The sequence below is a fragment of the Stegostoma tigrinum genome, chromosome 9 (genome assembly GCF_030684315.1).
Source record: "Stegostoma tigrinum isolate sSteTig4 chromosome 9, sSteTig4.hap1, whole genome shotgun sequence".
In the NCBI taxonomy this organism is placed as follows: domain Eukaryota; kingdom Metazoa; phylum Chordata; class Chondrichthyes; order Orectolobiformes; family Stegostomatidae; genus Stegostoma; species Stegostoma tigrinum.
Window position 1 is genome coordinate 48,081,728 of NC_081362.1, and position 20,551 is coordinate 48,102,278.

Sequence of the window (20,551 nt, forward strand, 5' to 3'; positions counted from 1 at the left end):
CCTCTGTGCATGCTTCTCTGATTTCTTGTTGAATGCCATTCTCAACATCTTGGTATTTCTCAGTTCTACCCAAACTGATTCTGCAATGTCTAAGCTAATATTTTTCCTCAGTATTACGTTTATGTCCTCTTTAACCAGCAATACAACTTCACTGCCTTTTCCTTTTTTGTCAGTCTTTCCTAAATACTGAATACCTCTGGATGTTCAGTTCCTATCCCTGGTCACCCTGCAACCATGTCTCCGTAATACTAACTATGTAATACCCTTTTACAGCCATTTGTGTAATTAATTCAACTTCATTTTGAATGTTCTGTGCATTCAGACACAAAGCTTTAAAGCTCGTCTTTTTAACATTTCTTGTTCCATTCTAATTTTCTTAAATTATACACTTGTTTGAGTCTGACTCTTGATTCCTCTGCCTTTCACTTCTCTTATTCTCATTTCTATCTTTAGTTGTCCTGGATTTCCCTTCTTCTCACTCCTTGTATAGGTTCCCGTCCTCCTGCTTATTTAACCATTCTGGCAAATACCCTCCCTAGGGCATCAGTCCCAATCCTGCCCAGGTGTAATCTATCCAGTTTGTACTAGCCCCATCACCCTAGAACTGGTCTCAATGCCCCAGGAATCCGGAACCTTCCCCCTCACACCATCTCTTTCGCCACATGTTCATCTGTCATAATCTGCTATTTCTCCTTTGATTAGCACATAATACTGGTGTAATCCTGAGATCTGTAAATGTAGATTAACTCAATGGCTCCTGGTTAAGCAACAGCTTGATTTTAAAAATTCTCATACCTATTTTCAAACCCCTCATTGGTCTCCTCCCTTCCCAAATTGCAACACACTTCCAACTCTGCTCCATTTTTGACTAGATCTTTCAGCTTCACCATCATGTTTTTCTCATTGAGTTTTCTGATCTTCCTATTGTTAACTTTTACTGTTTTTCACCAACTTGTGAAACATACTGAATTGAGTTTTCTGTATGTTCGGGGAACTATTCCTTGGAAAGGAGAAGGCTAAGAACAACTTTGATAAAAGTTTCCAATATTTCGAGGGGACTGGACAGGCGGATAGGGAGAAACTGTTTCTACCCACAACCAGATTGGAACCTGAGGGTACAGTTTTAGAATGTTTTGCAAAAGAAACAAAGGCAAGGTGAGGAAAAATGCTTTCACATAGCAAGTAGCCAGGGTAAGAAATGCACAACCTGGAAGTGCAGTGGAGACAGGTTCGATTGGGGCATTCAAGGAGGCACTAGACGATTATTTAAACAGAAACAACTTTCACAGTTACAGCATAAATGCTGGGGGTGGCAATGGTCTACCAGTATTATCGCTGAACTGTTAATCCAGACACCCAGTTAACATTCTGAGGACCTGGGGTCAAATTGCACCACAGCAGATGGTGGAATTTGAACTCAATAAATATCTGGAATTAAGAATTTAGTGATGACTACAAATCCATTGTCAATTGTTGGGGAAAAACCCACCTGGTCCACTAATGTCCTTTAGCAAAGGAGACCGCCATCCTTCCCTGGTCTGACCTACATGTGACTCCAGACCCACAACAATGTGGTTGACTCTCAATTGCCCTCTGGGCAATTAGGGATGGGCAATAAATACTGCCTAGCCAGTGACACCTTCATCCCATGAATGAATGAGGAAAAAAAGAATTAGCACTAAGTTAAAATGCTCAGAGAGCAAGTATAGACACAAAGGACCAATAGGTCCCCTTCTGCAGTGTATTGTTCTATGATTCTACACAAATGTAAAATATTCTCTGTCATCTTAATCAATTTACATTTTAGAAGTGGTGTGATTTTATTCTAAGGATAAGCCACAGAGCTAGCAACTACTGGCTATCGTGTATGTACCATATATGTAATTCTGGACTGACAGAATCATACAAACTATAGGCTTATGCCAGCATTAGGTATACAACTGGAATTATCCACGGTAATTCTATTTTCTTGTCCTTTCCCCATATCATCTTCTTGGGCATGCCTTCCAGCTAGTGGATAGTCATCTGCTTCAATTAATTTCTCCAACATCTCTTCCAATGCAGTATTAGTGAGTGTTTGTATTGGCAAAACAGCCCTTGCCTAATTAAGATATTCCTTTAGATAGCAGAAGAAAGGCATTGTTTTTGGGATGACTCCCCAGTACAATGATCAACAATAAATTACACACCCTACAAAAGCAACTGGTACCTATAACGTTAATTTTCAATTTACAAAAAAAATCTAAAGAATGTACTGATGATTTACCACAGGTGTCGACAGAAAGGATTTTAGAATAAATTTAAATGAATTCACATAATTTTAAGACTGGGACAACAACTGCAGAAAATTTATACACTATAGACAAGGCTGCAATTATATCTAAGAACAGAACTATTAATTGATTTCACCATGCAATCAAGGCAGACAGTCAGTAGTGGTAGTAACTGTACTGAAATAAACAAAGGGGAATCTCAGGGTGCTTCTGGAACAAGCAAAGTGACAAGCACCAAAAAAAAATCTGGTAAGATGTCTGTTGAAGTCTTCTTAAATATGCAAAATTTGTTTCCTTTAAAATGGCTATGTTAAAAAATAGGGCAAGTAGAGAGGGGCAACAAATGCAGGCCTTGCCAGAGATACCCACTTCCTACAAATTAATTTTGTTAAAATTACAAGTAATATAGAAGTTATTTTTGTACACTTTGATCTCTAATCTTCTCTGTCCCTCTCTGGAAGCCACTGACTCCTGCTTGATGTGACGAAGAAAATTTCTATGGTACTTTGTCATAAAAGACTCTCCTTGACATGACATACACAAAGAATGTTGACAGGCTACTTGGCAGTGAAAGACATGATAGTCAATCTCAACCTCTGCAGCATTCAGGAACCAAGAATATGCACCTTCCAGGAGGGATGACTGGACAACCTCATTTGCCAACCGATAATCAGAATTGGAATGTTGCAGATTAAATGGTAGATTTTATTTGAATGGTCACAGAAACCACCCAAATAGTACAGTGTGCAACAAATGGTCATCCAAATTTGGCATTTTCATTGGGCTGAATCCTACAGATTTTTGGCTGTCCAAGTGACACTGATTTTGTGGAGAGATTCTTGCCATGAAAACAAGCAAGCTTTCTCACCATGTTTTTGCATTGCAGGCATAAAGCCCAGCATGTTTAATCTTGGATCACCATGATATCCCCAAATAAACATCTATACAATTTTTAAATTACCAGAGCTAATAGGCATAAAGCCCTAAGGCGCAGCCCAACTGCAATTTTTAATGACAAAGCTCCCAGAGAGGCCAGTAAAACCCCCAAGTAACCATCCAAGAATAAATTCTAATGATCCATCACCCAATCAAGAAGCAACCAAAGGCTCATGACAATTAATGAAGTCCAAACAGGCACTTAGCTGTCATTAGATGAACGTTACTCGGAGCTACGTCTCTCAAGTACACACTTGCAAGTAATATTGAATCTCAACCTATTAGAGAAAATATGAAGAGCAAAGCAACAGCTTTCTGGTTTGGAACTGTGCATCAGCATTTGCAACATTAAGACAGCCATGTGGGGAGTGGCACTGTGGCCTCACAGTGCCAGGAACCCATATTTGATTCCAACCTTGGGTGGCTGTCTGTGTGGAGTCTGCACATTCTCCCTGTTCTGCGTGTGTTTCCTCTGGGTGCTTCGGTTTCCTCCCACAGTCCAAAGATGTACAGGGTTGGTGGATTGGCCATGCTAAATTGCCCGTAGTGTTCAAGGATGTGTAGATTAGGTGGGTTATGGGGTATGGGTCTGGGTGGGATGCTGAGAGAGTCTGTGTAGACTTGTTGGGCCGAGGGGCTTGTTTCAATACTGTAGGGATTCTATGATCTATGATTTTACCCAACATGGTGCATTAATTGTTGTTTGTGTCCTTGCAGCAAGAATTGTGTCTAATTTCTGCTCCCACCTTATCAAATGTTGTTCCCAGAACAACTCATCAGTCACCGTATATCCCAGAATTCACCAGCATGCCTTGTACTCACGCCATCTTTAAAAAGCCATTATGTATACAGATCAGCACTGTCAGTCAGTCACCCTGTACCATTTCTGACATTGCCCTGACATGACTGAGAGATGAAAATTGGGTCCTGGAAGTCCTACTCAATGGGGTGGTGCATAGATGGCTTGTCCTCTTCCCCAGAATGAGCAATGGAGGCTATGACACCAGAACATGTCTGCCTAGTCTGTGGTTAACACCTGGGTTAAAACATTCTTAGCTATTTGGATACCTCAGATTCCTTCAATTACTGCTACTGTATCTACTTACCACCAAGGGTAATGCTGCACCATCTCTCACCACTGCCTACAACAGCATCCCAGCTCACCCTCATGTGCTATCAACCCCGCGTTGCTCTGCGTTACCTACTCAAATTGTTCAGGAAACCTCCCATGTGCACCAACAGTACTGCTGTGTTACCACTTTTGTTTTCTGTAATATCTGCCTCTGTCTCATTTCACAAGGAAGACAGTCAACAAAAGGGCAGAAAGACACCAAATGGGTGGTGTTCTATCCATCATTCATCTACTTAGCCCTTATAAGGATCAGATCCTGATTCAGACTTAATCGCGCAGGCCCTGGATTGGTATCAGAGGCTGCTCTTGATTTACTATGCTGGGATCTCCTATGTAAGGGTTATTCCTCTTGAAGACAGAGGTCTGTGACATTCATGAGAAGTTTCCTTCCATTTTATCTATGTTAAATGGCATGGCAAGACAGTAGTAACAGTAGGCTAGATTGCTGGCTGAAGGGTCAACATGCAAAAAGGCAAGGCAAGAAAATGTAAGATAGTGAAGTTGTGACTATTCATGCCTGGTCAGAGTGAGTGAGCATTATGACAGCAAGCTCAGAGCCTCCAAATGCAGTGACCCAGTCCAGGAGCTGGGTTGTTCCACACCCCCCACCCCCCCAACCACCACCACCACCGAGTGCGCAGTGTCCTTGCAGTGATATTAAAATGATAGTGCAGGTGCAGTTCAGAAACATCCTGTAAGTGGTTCGCAAATGATCCATGACGATTCTTAGAGGCTGGCTTATGTCAAATGCCAGTGACCATGGATTAGGATTCAGTGTGGTTAGTGCCCATGGCACGAGCCCTGAGATGCTGCCCCTGGTGGTTGTTTGGAGCAAGCAGCAGTTGAACCCACCAAGAACCAGTTCTGGTTTCCAGGTATACTTTTTGACAATGAGTAGTTTGAGAAGTGAATTTGGTAAAATTGTTATCACTGGCCAGTTAGACTGTTAACAAAGCATTTAACAAGTGATAATAATTGTCAATTGGGAACTTGTTCTTATCTAGTTAAAACTTCACTTGAAAAAAGTGCACAGGATATGGCAGAAGGCCCTGGTTCAGATCTAACCTGTACTTGAGGTATTAATAACACATTGAAAAGTTGATTAAAATATCTACAAGATTATGCAATATTAAGGTGGGCTTAGCTGAATAAATGTCTCCCGACCTAAGCTCCACATTTCTCCACAGTTCATGTTCTCAAAGCCTCGTAAGATTCTGCCTATTGAGTCACAAAATTGGGATTGACCCATTGCAAAAAGGAGCTCATAATAGGATTTTGAAGCTGAACTCTGGGAAATCTCAAAACCACAACTGGAAGGTATTTGAATGTAATGACGGCTGAATGTAAGCGTGATTTCTGCAAAATTAAAGAGGAAACAGATTGCAACATTTAATATGAAGATGTGAAATAGATGCAGTTACATCTCCAAAGAAAACTACATAGTGTACAATTTCTAGAATGAAATGCCTGTTGTAAAAATTAGCTGAAAGGTGTTTTCCAAATTAAACATCCCAGATGCAAATTGTATAAATTAATTTGAAGTGTATATAGCTGAGGGTACTCAATCAACAGTTACTTTTGCACATTTCTCAGTGACTGTAAAATCATGTTAGACAGAGGGAATGGTGGCAACAATCTAGGTAAAGGCAAACAATTCACCACTCAGCTCTCTATAATGATGTCAAAAAATGGTTCAAAATTACATTTTTAAAGTTATTTTTGAGAACTGAGCATTGGTGGTTAAGTTATATTTACTGCAGAGAACTGGAGAACAAGATTGTTGAACAAATGAATAAACCATTCAGAAAAGTGCTGTCTCTACTGTGGTTGAAAAAAAACAGAGTTTTCTACATTGGTGGAAACAAATAAAATGCTTAAATTTCTCATTAATTGTTCACTAAGTTGAGAGTTCAAGTTGACACCAGAGGTTTAAATAGAACTACTAAATGGAAATCCTCAAATATAAAATTTAGAAAGTTTTAGTGTAAATTATAAATATTCGTCAAGCCTTCAGCAATTGAAATTGGAAAATATAAGCTCCAAGTTATACATATTCAATACATTTTCATATTGCCTCAATGCTGGAGGTGTAGCAACTAATTTAATGATACTTGAGCACTTTTAATTCTGAGCACGTGGATGATATAATGGTTTGGGATTCATCCAAGAGTGAAATGTTAACAAATTTCAGAAAGTAATTGAAGTTACAGGAAGAGTTAGCCCAAAATTGTTTAAAAAGATAAACATGTGTTTACAATAAGACTGAACTGACTTGTTAGTGATGTGAAGGCTGTGGTCGGAATTAAGCATCTTTATCCAATATTTAATTTGATATAAGTTTCCTTAATTTTGTCATCTTATATAAGTACTTAAAATAATATTCACTCACAGCGGAATGATCCAATTCACCTTTGAATTTAATAAATGGTTGTTTAATTCTATTTGGTTTTGATCTGTAGTTAATGGGTGTTTTTCCTGAAAGGCTATCTGGAACCTTTGAAGAGAGTCAGACATCCAATAGCTTCCATTAATGGTGAGCAAAAGAGCTACTAGATTAGAAGAATGACACATCATAACTCAGCAAAAACAGTGTCTAATAAAAACACATGCTACTGCCAGTATTTATCTATTGAATTACTGCATGGTAATTATTGTCAGGAAGTTGTAAACTAGGGCAAGGTCTATTGTAATGCTATTCTATTGCCTAATGAATGCAAGGAGCATCCCTTGAAGATATGAGTAAGAAGAAACAGCAGTCAATCTTAACAGGATAATAAAATGTGAGGCTGGATGAACACAGCAGGCCAAGCAGCATCTCAGGAGCACAAAAGCTGACGTTTCGGGCCTAGACCCTTCATCAGAGAGGGGGATGGGGGGAGGGAACTGGAATAAATAGGGAGAGAGGGGGAGGCGGACCGAAGATGGAGAGTAAAGAAGATAGGTGGAGAAGGTGTGGGTGGGGAGGTAGGGAGGGGATAGGTCAGTCCAGGGAAGACGGACAGGTCAAGCAGGTGGGATGAGGTTAGTAGGTAGCTGGGGGTGCGGCTTGGGGTGGGAGGAAGGGATGGGTGAGAGGAAGAACCGGTTAGGGAGGCAGAGACAGGTTGGACTGGTTTTGGGATGCAGTGGGTGGGGGGGAAGAGCTGGGCTGGTTGTGTGGTGCAGTGGGGGGAGGGGATGAACTGGGCTGGTTTAGGGATGCAGTGGGGGAAGGGGAGATTTTGAAACTGGTGAAGTCCACATTGATACCATATGGCTGCAGGGTTCCCAGGCGGAATATGAGTTGCTGTTCCTGCAACCTTCGGGTGGCATCATTGTGGCAGTGCAGGAGGCCCATGATGGACATGTCATCAAGAGAATGGGAGGGGGAGTGGAAATGGTTTGCGACTGGGAGGTGCAGTTGTTTGTTGCGAACTGAGCAGAGGTGTTCTGCAAAGCGGTCCCCAAGCCTCCGCTTGGTTTCCCCAATGTAGAGAAAGCCGCACCGGGTACAGTGGATGCAGTATACCACATTGGCAGATGTGCAGGTGAACCTCTGCTTAATGTGGAATGTCATCTTGGGGCCTGGGATGGGGGTGAGGGAGGAGGTGTGGGGACAAGTGTAGCATTTCCTGCGGTTGCAGGGGAAGGTGCCGGGTGTGGTGGGGTTGGAGGGCAGTGTGGAGCGAACAAGTTGCATTGGGGAAACCAAGCGGAGGCTTGGGGACCGCTTTGCAGAACACCTCCGCTCAGTTCGCAACAAACAACTGCACCTCCCAGTCGCAAACCATTTCCACTCCCCCTCCCATTCTCTTGATGACATGTCCATCATGGGCCTCCTGCACTGCCACAATGATGCCACCCGAAGGTTGCAGGAACAGCAACTCATATTCCGCCTGGGAACCCTGCAGCCATATGGTATCAATGTGGACTTCACCAGTTTCAAAATCTCCCCTTCCCCCACTGCATCCCTAAACCAGCCCAGTTCATCCCCTCCCCCCACTGCACCACACAACCAGCCCAGCTCTTCCCCCCCACCCACTGCATCCCAAAACCAGTCCAACCTGTCTCTGCCTCCCTAACCGGTTCTTCCTCTCACCCATCCCTTCCTCCCACCCCAAGCCGCACCCCCAGCTACCTACTAACCTCATCCCACCTGCTTGACCTGTCCGTCTTCCCTGGACTGACCTATCCCCTCCCTACCTCCCCACCCACACCTTCTCCACCTATCTTCTTTACTCTCCATCTTCGGTCCGCCTCCCCCTCTCTCCCTATTTATTCCAGTTCCCTCCCCCCATCCCCCTCTCTGATGAAGGGTCTAGGCCCGAAACGTCAGCTTTTGTGCTCCTGAGATGCTGCTTGGCCTGCTGTGTTCATCCAGCCTCACATTTTATTATCTTGGAATCTCCAGCATCTGCAGTTCCCATTATCTCTGATACAATCTTAACAGGAGTTCTTTTATCTTGACTTGAGTACACTATAGATTTTACATAGACTGGAAAGGGAAAGTGGCTGGTTAATACTGAGGTGGACTGCCATAAATTAAAGGCATACACTAATGAACTGTAGAATGGGCAAATAATTGGCAAATAAATTTCAACACACATAAATGTGAGGTAGCACACATTGGTAGGAAGAATAGAGTGGTCACATTTCTTGAAAGTTAGAAATCTAAGTGGGCAGAGGTACAAAGAAATCTCTGAGAACAAATTCACCAATCACTAAGCTTTCCAACACAGATTACAAACACAGAAAACTAAGGGCTGGGCTTTATTTCTGGAGGGATAGAACTGATAAGTAGAGAAAATTTTATGCCAAACCTATACTGAACTTTGGTTGAACTTATCGTGCCACTTAGGATGTTGTATGCTATTCTACTAAAAAGGATATAGAAATACCAGAGACAGTGTAGAGAAGATTCTTGAGCAATGACATCTCTTTTCTTTTGAAAAAAGAAGATTTGAAGGATGATGAAACAGAAGTTTTTAAAATTATGAATGGTTTTATGGAGGGGAGACAGACAGAATGTTTCTTTTCTGGAGAACAGCACGATTAGATGCCATCAATATAAAATAGCCACCAAAAGATCCAAAATGCGATAAGTTTTCTTTATTCAAAAAAGTCGTAAGATTTGGAACTCGCTACCATGGGGATTGGTTGAAGTGAACAGTACAGAAATATTTGGTGGAAGTTAGTCAAGCACGTGAGGGAGAAAGAAAAAAAATGATTAGATAAGAAAATATGGGGAAAATGTTCAAGTCTGGCACAGAAACTGGTGTGAACTAGTCTTGTTTCTGAATACTTGTTCCAGTGCCTATGAATTCCCATCTATGGATATACTCCAACAATTGTCAAACAACTCAATTAGTGGATTAAGGTATTACCTATTGCATTCTTATGCATGAAAGAACAATATGTAACTTTCCAAATGATATCCTACAAGGGAATATTTCATTTAGCAGTTATGTAAGTTTACTGTTCCATAGCACATTACAACAAAATTATTTGCATTCCAGGTCCATCAAGCAGCACATGAGGTTGATTATCTGCCTGAAATTGACTTTGGAAAAGCTTCTAGAAAATTGCTTTTTTTAAAATTCATTCACTCATGCCACATGGGCATCGCAAGCTGGCCTGCATTTGTTGCCCATCCTTAGATGCCATTGGGAAGATGGTGATGAGCTGTCATCTTGAAGTGATGCGGTCCCTATGCTGTGATTTGACCCAAAATGCCATTAGGGAAGGAATTCCAGAATTTTGACCAAGTGACAGGAAAGGAATGACGGTGTATTTCCAAGCCAGGATAGTGAATGGCTTGGAGGAGGACTTGCTGGTGGTGGTCTTCCCATGTCTCTGTTGCCCTTGTTTAAACTGTCTAATGGATGCCAAGTTCTCAGCCAAACCTCATTACACATTCTTGCACTCCTTCAAAAATCATGTATGGCAACTATTTCAGACATTCTAACTGCAGGGTGGAAAACCTGGATTTTATGTTGATACTGAGGTTAGGCAACTAGAACAAACATCCTCTTTCATTTCACCCTGTGCCATAATGGCCACCAAGCCTGAAGACAGAGTTGGAACAATTGGGATTCCAACCATTTGACTGGCTGGTACTTCTCACAGGCAGGACCACATCTGGAATGGATATTTCCCTACCAAGTAATTAGTGCCACGACAGAGCAGGCCAATCCATTGAGTCCGAATAACCTGCAAGTTTATTTCCCTCAAGCATCCATCTAATTTCCTTTTGAAATCACTGATCACTCTCCTTTAGTACTTTCACTGGCAGTGAGCTCCAGGTAATTACTGTTCTGTAAACTATGTTCTTCTTCACAACCATCTCCCCCCACCCCCACCATATGTTTTCCCAAAATCTTAAATCTATGTCCGCTAAGCCTTGTACCATCTAATTTTCTTTATCTAATTTTCTTGTCATAATCTTGTACACCTCTGTGTACAAAATTTCTTTGCTTTGATGGAAAGCAATCCTACCTGCTCCAACCTAGCATCCTAGCTAAAATCCCTCATTCCTGAAACCATTCTACTCAATGGATTCTGCATTCTCTTAAAGAACCCCCCCCCCCCCCAATCTATTGTAAAATGTCATTAGCAGGACCAATCCCAATATTCCATCTGCAGCCTAACCAGAGCTTTATAAAGGATAAATATAATTTTGAATGAAATAAATATCTGGAATTAACAGTCTAATGATGAACAATTAATTGATTGTTGGAAAACCCCATCTGGTTCGCTAATGTCCTTTAGGGAAGAAAATTGCTGTCCTTACCTGGGCTGACCTACATGTGACTCCAGACCCACAACAACAAGGTTGATATTTAACTGCCTCTGATGGGTAATAATTGCTGGCCTGGCCAGTAATGCCTCATCTCAGGAAATACTTTCAAAAAGACCCTGCAGTTTACTCTATCTGCGACTTGCCCGTCTATTGCACTATCTATATCCTGTAACCTTTCTAAGTAATTGTCACTTTAACATCAATTGTGTTGAATTTTTGGACAGACTTCCAGTGTAACCGCACACCGAATACATACTATGTCCAAACTGTCCAATTTCAACTCAAACAAGATTCTTACACCACTAGAGCAACAGATAATGGCCATATCTCAAACGTTTGGCTGGATTCAAGCTTATACATGAAAGGGCAATGTGTTAACCAAATGTGTTAGTTCCCCTTTGTGACACCACTTTATTTTTCTTTGCTAAGAATAACCTGCGGTTCACCATCTTCAACAGTCAAGCTTAAAGTAATTTTACAATTTAATTGTATTTTCTAACCACTACTTACGTGATTCATATTATTTTCTAACAGCAATATCTGAACACAATTACTGTAACAATTAAATAAAAATTGCACTCTTTCAATCAATGTATATCTTACCTATGCCTGAACAAGGATATTTGTTTGGATTACATCCATGTCTTGTTTGCGCATGAGCTTCAGCAGTTATTTTCTGGTAATCATGCCTCTGGGTGCTTTCCAAGCTGTAAGCTGATACACGCTGTGTCAAAAATGGTGATTCATGTTTCATCCAATGAAGCTGTTAAACATTGACAAAGCAGTGATCATCTTTATTCTCCTTCCTTATTGTGTTTTTAAAATGTGATATTTCCTGTTTGCCACGTTATTCCACTGTGTTGCATCTGCTGATTTACTTCTTAGGCATGTAAGCATGCCAGGAAATGGAATGGGAACAATTAAGCTTTTTCCCATGTTTTTATTCTTTTATTTTGGTTGTTACAAACACAAGATTCACAAAATTGTGTTTTGGGTTTATCTCTTCAACTTAGGGTAAAATGTAGGAAAGAAGGGAGTTCAATTTGCCTGTTGTTCAACTTTAAAAGGAGGCTCAGGTTATTTTACTGTAGAGGAGTTGGAATGTATTTACATCAGTCAACGATGATCTGAGGAAGGTCACTGGGTCCGAAACATAAACTCTGATTTTCTCTCCACAGATGCTGCCAGACCTGCTGAGCTTTTCCAGAGTAGCTGTGTTGGTGCAGGTAGACTCCAAAGTCTCCCGGGATGATATTGGGAGCGCTGGGTTTTGTTAATGATGATACTTTAAATTGTCTATTTAGTTCTAAGATAGAATTGCATTTACTAATTGGCATTTCTACCTTTTGATTAACATTGTCATGGAAACGAGCTCTGAGAACTGAACAGCCTATAGGAAGCCATTGTAGGATTGGCCTGTAGGTTTTTGGGAGAGGCAACAAGACTTCATTGCTCACCATACAGGATTTGGATGAGAGCGCGCATGCAAACCAAAAAGATCAGAACTCACACAACACCAAGTTATAGTCCAACAGGTTTATTAAAATCACAAGCTTTCCAAAACTGCTCCTTTATCAGGTGAAGTGAGCAGATGCACACAGTCATAGAATTTATAGGCAGAGAGATCAAAAGGTCATACAAATTGTGTGAGTGGAGTGTCAACAGGCTGAATAACAAGTCTCTGCAGGTGATCAAAAGTGTTAGATGGTATGAGTAAAGTGTCAACAGCTGAATAGCAAGTGAAAGGATGACCTCAATTGATTAATTGAAGCAGAGAGATAATTACAAAACAATAAAAATAAGATGCTACTAGAGACAAATCAAATGGCTGGAACAACACGATAGATATAAGAGTCACATGTTGAGGGTCTAACCAAAGGAACATGTAATCCAAAACTTTTTAAAAATTAATTAATGTAGTTTTCCACATTTTCATGACATGAAGCCAGATTTTTAGGACACTGGGGTTTCTCAACCCTCTAGCTGAAGACTCTATTAGTACCAATTATCCCACAGCTGTTTCTCCAAGAAGTATTAATTGTCTGGAGACCAGTTCTATTCAGGTATGCCTGCTATGGAAAGGCCCCACTGAGGGATACATTCTTCTTCCTGCTTTAGGCTCAAGCATGGTGATTTGCTGGAATTTTTCCTCAAATCAGCTTCAAAATTGAGTTCAGGTGCAAAACAGCTCTTAAGCAGTCATTATTTGCCCATTTAAGGACAACAAAGGGGGCAAGGGCAGGTGGTCAGCCTAGGCCTTATGCAGTAAAACAGCAGACAGATGAAGACAGGACGAGAGGTGGTGAAAAGTCCATCAGGAGAATTTTATGAGTCCTGCTTCTGCCTGCAAACTTACCAGCAGTGGAACTTAAAATTCTACCAATAGTATCTAAAGCAGGTTACAATACAGCAGATTATTGTTCCCATTCTTCTGTTTCATTATCTTTGAAATGAAGCACATGGGGCAGCAAATAAAAACCAAAAGAACTGTGGATGCTGCAAATCAGGGACAAAAACAGAAGTTGCTGGAAAAGCTCAGCAGGTCTGGCAGCGTCTGAAGAAAAAAATCAGAATTAACGTTTCAGTCCAATGACCCTTCCTCAGAATTGATGGTTAAAGGACAACATGGGTTTATATGCAGAAAACAGGGAGAGGTTTGGGGTAGGCCATAAATGATAGGATAGAACCCAAAGAGAGAGAGAGAGAGAGAGAGAAAAGTAGAATGTAAAGGCAGGCTATGTGATAACAATGCCTGGTGTGTGGAGTACGGTATTAGGACATGGAAGAGTTTAGGTCCTATAATGATTGAACTCAATATTGATCCAGAGGGCTGCAGGGTCCCCAAGCAAAAAATGAGGTGTTGTTCTTCCAGCTTGTGCTGAGCTTTGCAGGAAAACAGCAGCAAAACAGAGACAGAGATGCTGACCAGGTAACTAGATAGTGTGTTAAAGTGGCAAGCAACAGGTAGCTCAGGGACTTTTTTGCAAGCAGAATACAGATGTTCTGCAAAGCGATCACCCAGTCTAGGCTTCCTTTCCCCAATGATCACATTGTGAGCAGCGAGTGCAACAGACTAGATTCTGGGAAGTGCAGATGATGTGTTGCTTCATCTAGAAGGCTTGTTTGAGTCTTGGATACTGAGGCAGGAGGAGGTAAATGAGCAGGTGTTGCACTTTCACTGATTACAGGGCAAAGTGTCAGAGGGCGGGGGGGGGAGGTGTGCTGGGGGTGAAAGAAGAGTGGACCAGGGTGTCCGGACAGTATGGTCCTTGTGGAAGGTGGACAAGGGTGGGGAGAGGAATACGTGTCTGAAGGTGGCTGGAGATGGTGGAAATGGTGTCTGATGATCTTCTAGATGTGGCTGCTGGTGGGATCGTGTTTAATGACAAGTGGAGCCCTATTGCTGTTGTGGGTTGGAAGAGAAGGGGAGAGGGTGGAAATACGGGACATGGGACAGACCCATTTGAGGGTGCTGTTGACAACGGTGCTGGGAAATCCTCAGTTGAAGAAGAAGGTGGACATTTCGGAGGCACCCTTGTCAAAGTTGGCCTCATCTGAACATATATGACAGAGATGGAGGAACTGAGAGAAAGGAATGGAGTCTTTACAGGAAGCAGGTTGTGAGGATATATAGTCCAGGTAGCTGTGGAAGTCAGCGGCTTTACAGTGGATATTAGTGGCGAGCCTATCCCCAGAAATGGAAACAGATGTTGAGGATGGGAAGGGAGGGGTCAGGGATAGACCAGGTGAAAGTGAGGACAGGGTGGAAATTGGAAGTGGAATCGATGAACTTTTCATTTCTGGACAAGAGAGGGAAGCAGCAACAATGATATTATCAAAATATCAGAGGAAGACTTGTGGTGGGACTGGAATAGGACTGGAACAAGGAATATTCCAAGTGCCCTATGATAGGACAGGCATAACTGAGGCCCATGTAGGTACCCATGGCCCTCCCTCTGACCTGCAGATAATTAACGGAGTTAAAAGAGAAGTTGTTAGGGTTGAGGACAAGCATGGTCAAGCAGAGGAGGGAGGTGGTGGGCGGGGATGGTTCAGGTCTTTGCTCCAGGAGGAAGCGGAGAATCCTAAGACCCTCCTGGTGGGGAATGGACATGTAAAGGGATTGTACGTCCATGGTAAAGAGGAGGCAGCTGGAACCTGCAAACTGGAAGTTTTGAAAACGGTGTAAAGTGTCAAAGGAATCACAGATATATGTGGGCAGGGAATGGGTGAGGGGAACAAAGACTGTGTCAAGGTAGGAAGAGATGGGTTCTGTGAGGCAGGAGCAGGCTGAAACAATGGGTCTGTGATATTGGGAGCTGCAGATGCTGGAGAATTCAAGATAACAAAGTGTGGAGCTGGACGAACACAGCAGGCCAAGCAGCATCTCAGGAGCACAAAAGCTGATGTTTCGGGCTCTGATGGGTCTAGGTCCGAAACGTCAGCTTTTGTGCTCCTGAGATGCTGCTTGGCCTGCTGTGTTCATCCAGCTCCACACTTTGTTATCTTGAAACAATGGGTCTGCCTGGACAGTCCTGTTCGTAGATTTTTGGAAGGAGGTAGAAGTGAGCTGTGCGGGGCTGGGGGACTATTAGCTTGGAAACAGTGTGGGGGAGATCACCAGATGAAATGAGATCAGTTACCATAGTAGATACAATGGTCTGATGCATCATGGTGGGGTCATGGTCCAGGGGAAGATAGGAGGAGGTATCTGAGAGCTGGCACCCAGTCTCTGCACTGTTGAGGTCAGTACGCCAGACTACAACAGCACCATCCTTATCTGCAGGTTCAATAATAAAGTCAGGGTTAGATCTAAGCACCCAGAGTGCAGTCAGTTTGGAGGGCGACAGGTTGTTTTGGTGAGGGGAGCAGAAAAATTGAGGCAACCAATATCACGTCAACAGTTCTCAATGGACAGATCGAGTGCAGTTAAAAGGCCAGAGGGAGGGGTCCGGACGTATGGCTTGTGTTGGAAATGGGCAAAGAGGTCTGTCCAAAGAAATGGGCACGGAGGCGTGCACCGCGGCAGAAGAATTCGGCATCGTGTCATGCCCAAAATTTGTTAAGGTAGGGGCGCAGAGGAATAAAGCCGAGGACTTTGCTGAGTACAGAATGTTCAGCATTGGAAAACAGAAGGTTAGGAGGGATGGTGAATACCCAACAGCACATGGGGTTGGGAGTGATAAGTAAGGGAACATGCTGCAAAATAAGACGTGGGTGGCAGAATTTTGGAATTGTGATTATTTCCATTTGCCAGGAATAGCTAAAGCAACAAACAATCCTCTGCAACAGGGAATGTCCTCGGTATTTACTCAAAGCGCAGAAAATATTTGACGAGTGGATACCAGATAAATAGGCAGAATAAGACCATAAGACATGGGGTGGAAGTAAGGCCATTCAGCCCATCAAGTCCACTCCGCCATTTAAATCATGGCTGATGGGCATTTCAACACCACTTCCCTGCGCTCTCCCTTCTGAGATCAAGAATTTGTCGATCTCTGCCTTGAAGGCATCCAACGTCCCGGCCTCCACTGCACTCTGCAGCAATGAATTCCACAAGCAAATAAGTATATATTCTAAGATTTTTCAGCACATTGTGTAAATGCTGATAGAGAAGTCCACAGTTCACAATAACATGATCAGGAATCATCGCATGACTACAATATTCGTGAAGGTCTTGGATTGCATTACAAACCTACATCAGTAAAGTTTCTGAAGGGGAAGGGGATTCTGAAATAAACAGGGAGAGAGGGGGAGGCGGATAGAAGATGGATAAAGGAGAAGATAGGGTGAGAGGAGACAGACTGGTCAAAGAGGCTGGGTTAGAGCCAGTGAAGATTTCAGAATCCCCTTCCCCTCCCCTATTTCTGAAGAAGTGTCTCAACCGGAAACGTCAACTTTCCTACACCTCTGATGCTGCTTGGTCTGCTGTGTTCATCCAGCTTCACACCGTGTTATCTCATATTCTCCAGCATTAGCAGTTCCTACTATCTCTATATCAGTAAAGTTTCAGCAGGTTTTGAATAGCTTAGTGGCAGAGACAGTCACACCGTAAAAGGCCCATTCCATTCCACAAGTCGTGAGGCATAGTTACAGTCAAAACCTTTCAAAAATACAGAATTATTACTTATTTTGAGCTGTTCAGATCAATCAACTAAGAACTGTGACAGTGATTTAATGAGAAATACAAAAGAAACACAAGAAACTGATTATCAGCAGCTAAGACTTTCTAAACTGCTTCAGAAAGAATAGAAGTTGAAAGATTTGCTAGATTTTTAATTCTTTTTATTCAGGTATTCCACATTTATTTTTCTTTGCAACTGTGATTCCCTGTAAGATTTTGCAAATAGCACTAATATTCACCATTCCTTTTCTTTTTTTCTGCTAATGGACATAATTTTGACTATTGAGTACAGTTCAATTATATGAAAGGAAAAGTGTACTTTATTTTAAAGAAAGGTTAATATTGTAGCGTTGTCAACTAACAAGAAAATATTGGGGAATATAACTCACCAGTTAATATTCATGGTATTACAAAGAGCTATACAGGAAATATCCACATTTGACACAGCTAATATATCTGATTTAAGATATGAGGCAACTGTGTATCTTACTATAAAGACTAATTACTCATTTCTATTTATTACAATGCTATAAAGGTATGTAAATTATTTAATATCTGTGCATGCATAAACAGTCTCGCTCTGGGGCAAAACTCACAACAAAACACTTACACAATGACCATGTTCAGATCACCGAGTAGGCATGAATGTTCTTACAACTTTAAGTGATTGTGTAAAAACAAGACTTTAATTTCAAAAGTATCATCTGTCAAATCTGTTGCCTAACACTTTCAAGTTACATGTGTCAGCTGTATCTATTCATGCACTCCTGGGCAAAAACAATTCCTGTTAACATTCAACAAGTCATTCTCCAGAGTTGAATCCAGACATTTTTTTCAAAATATTATTACTCATTTTGAGATGTTTAGATTGATCAGCTGAGACAATTATTTAATGAGAAATACTAAATTTGCAAGAAAATAATCAAATTCCCAGCATCTGAGAATACTTGTTAGAATTGTGTTTTTTTAAATCATAATTTTTTGGGAGTTAACAAGCAACTTTCTGATCTTTCCAGTTGAACCTTAGGAGGATATACAAAGACAAGCAAGGTTGTCTTACCCATAAGATGTAAGATATAGGAGCAGAATTAGACCATTCAGCCCATCAAGCCTGCTGTGCCATTCAATCATGACTGCTGTGTTTCTCAACTCCATTTGCTTTCTCCCCGTAATCTTTGATCTCCTTACTAATAAAGAACCTGTGTGTATTTATTTAATAAACACTCAATGACTTGGCTTCCACAGTCTTCTGCAACAACAAGTTCCACAGATTCACCACCCTCTGGCTGAGGAATTCCTCATCTCTGCTCTAAAGAGTCAACCCTTCACTCTGAGGCTGTGCCCTCAGGTCCTGGTTTCTCCTACTAGTGCAACTATCTGCTCCATGTCCAGTCTATCCAGGCCCTTAGTTTTCTATAAGTTTCAATGAGATTCACCCGTCATCTTCTAAACTCTATTGAGTACAGACCCAGAGTGCTCAAACGCTCCTCGTATGACAAGCTGTTCATTTCCAGGATCATTCTTGTGAGCTTCCTCTGGATTTCCTCCAAGGCCTGTGCATCTTTCCTTAGATATGGAGCCCAAAACAGCGCTCAATATTCAAAATGCAGTCTGACCAAAGCTTAAACAGCCTCAGCTGTACATCACTGTTCTAGTATTATAGTCCTCTTGAAATAACTGCTAACATTGCATCGGTCTTCCCAGTTGCCAACTAAACCCAGATATTAACCTTAAGAGTAACAGGATTGATTGAAATACATTGATTTCAGCCTGGTGTTTTTGATACTTCTTAGTAAGCAATTAGTTAATTCATATCGGACGATACACATTTGGAACTGCATTTTGTCTCAATTCATGACATCATTTTATATTATGTATCTCCAATTTTTCCATTCTGTCAAAACATATCGCACTGCCATTTCGAACTCTATTTTCCATTGCTTATTTTGTACAAGGTCACAGTTACCCATCACTCCATGTCCTTGCTGACTGCCCTGAATCTCAATTCCCATATTGCCTTAAATTCAAAATTCTCATGGTGTTGAAATGCATCCACATTTTTTGACCGACCTATTACTATAATCTTCTCCAGGCCTACAAATGTATGAGAACTTCTCCATTTGTTCAAATCTAGCCACTTTCGCATCCTCTACCTTTTAGACATCTTAAGCAGCCATGGTTCAGTTGCTTGGACTCTAGAGCCTGGAATTCTTGTCTTAAATTATTCTATCTTCCTGTCTACTTTTGAGATTCCTCTCAAAATCCATTTACTTTTTTGTGTTCAGCTCCCTAAAAGATCATATTTTCTCACAAATTGTATATAAAGACAGACCTTTCCTGTTCAAATCTTAATCAGAATGCCTTGTATTTTTAAATATGTATATAAGTTACTAAATTAAAGGAGATACATATTTGTATATTTAATTTTGCTGCACTCAATAATAAAAAAAATTATTATGATGTGTGTATGAACTAAGATTCATAAGACATACCTGCTCTGGCAGTGTATCTTCAGCTTCCATATAGGCAAATGGCTCATTAATAAATCTAGTATTACTTCTAATATATCTTGCATAATGAGGTTGGGGTTTATTACGATTTGGTGATCTTGGGCGTTGAAGGAAGGCCTTGGTGCCATCATGGAGATTATGGAATATTCCTGAAGTATTTGGGCTGAAACCATGGAGACCAAACAATTATTTAATTAAATAGTTATAGTTACATGTTAAACATCAACATTAATCAAAATAAGCTTCCTTATCTATGTACATTTTATTGCTTTCACGTTGAAAATGATTGCTTTGCTCCTGATTTGTTTCCATACAGTACTTACATTCCTTGACAGAGAAAGTAGGAAAATAGCTCGTTGCTAGGCACTTTCTGTAGTGTCTTGAAGGTGCCAATTTTGCAAGCAGCAGATGATGCTCGAGGTTAGGGAATCTTTGCAAATATCAGGTCAAATGAAAGACAGGAAAGGAAATTAGGTGGTCAGTTTGAATGAGCTGGAGACAGGTCTCCTACATTATGTGACCTTGAAGTGAAAAGTGGGAATTTGGGTGAGAAACAAAGGATTGAGGTGAGGACAGAGTTGTAGATCACTGTATGTTTAGATGAGGAAATAAATGGAGAGGTGAAGCCACAGATATAGCTGAATGAATGGCCTCTAATTTGGTAGTTTGAAAAAAGCCTCATACTTATTGTTGGTGTGGGAGGAAATGGCAAGGACTGAAGGAGACAACAACTGGTGGAGAATCAGTTAACTTAGTTCTCCAGAAAAATGATGTGGTTTGTTTGTAGACGGGACAGCA

At 41.4% G+C, this 20,551-nt stretch overlaps 1 protein-coding gene across 6 annotated transcripts in view; it reads right to left on the reverse strand.

Moving 5' to 3' along the window:
- LOC125455049 (acylphosphatase-2-like) overlaps nt 1-20,551 on the reverse strand; it is a 246,219-nt gene that overhangs the window by 22,569 nt on the left and 203,099 nt on the right. For all 6 annotated transcript variants that reach the window (XR_009446148.1, XM_059648519.1, XM_059648520.1 and 3 more), the window contains 2 exons: nt 19,736-19,916; nt 11,723-11,882 (listed from right to left, as the gene is read on the reverse strand). Coding sequence is in view for 5 of the 6 variants with exons in the window: in XM_059648519.1 (XP_059504502.1) it covers nt 11,723-11,882; nt 19,736-19,916 (341 nt within the window). In the remaining variant the exon portion in view is untranslated. The remainder of the gene's footprint in view (nt 1-11,722; nt 11,883-19,735; nt 19,917-20,551) is intronic.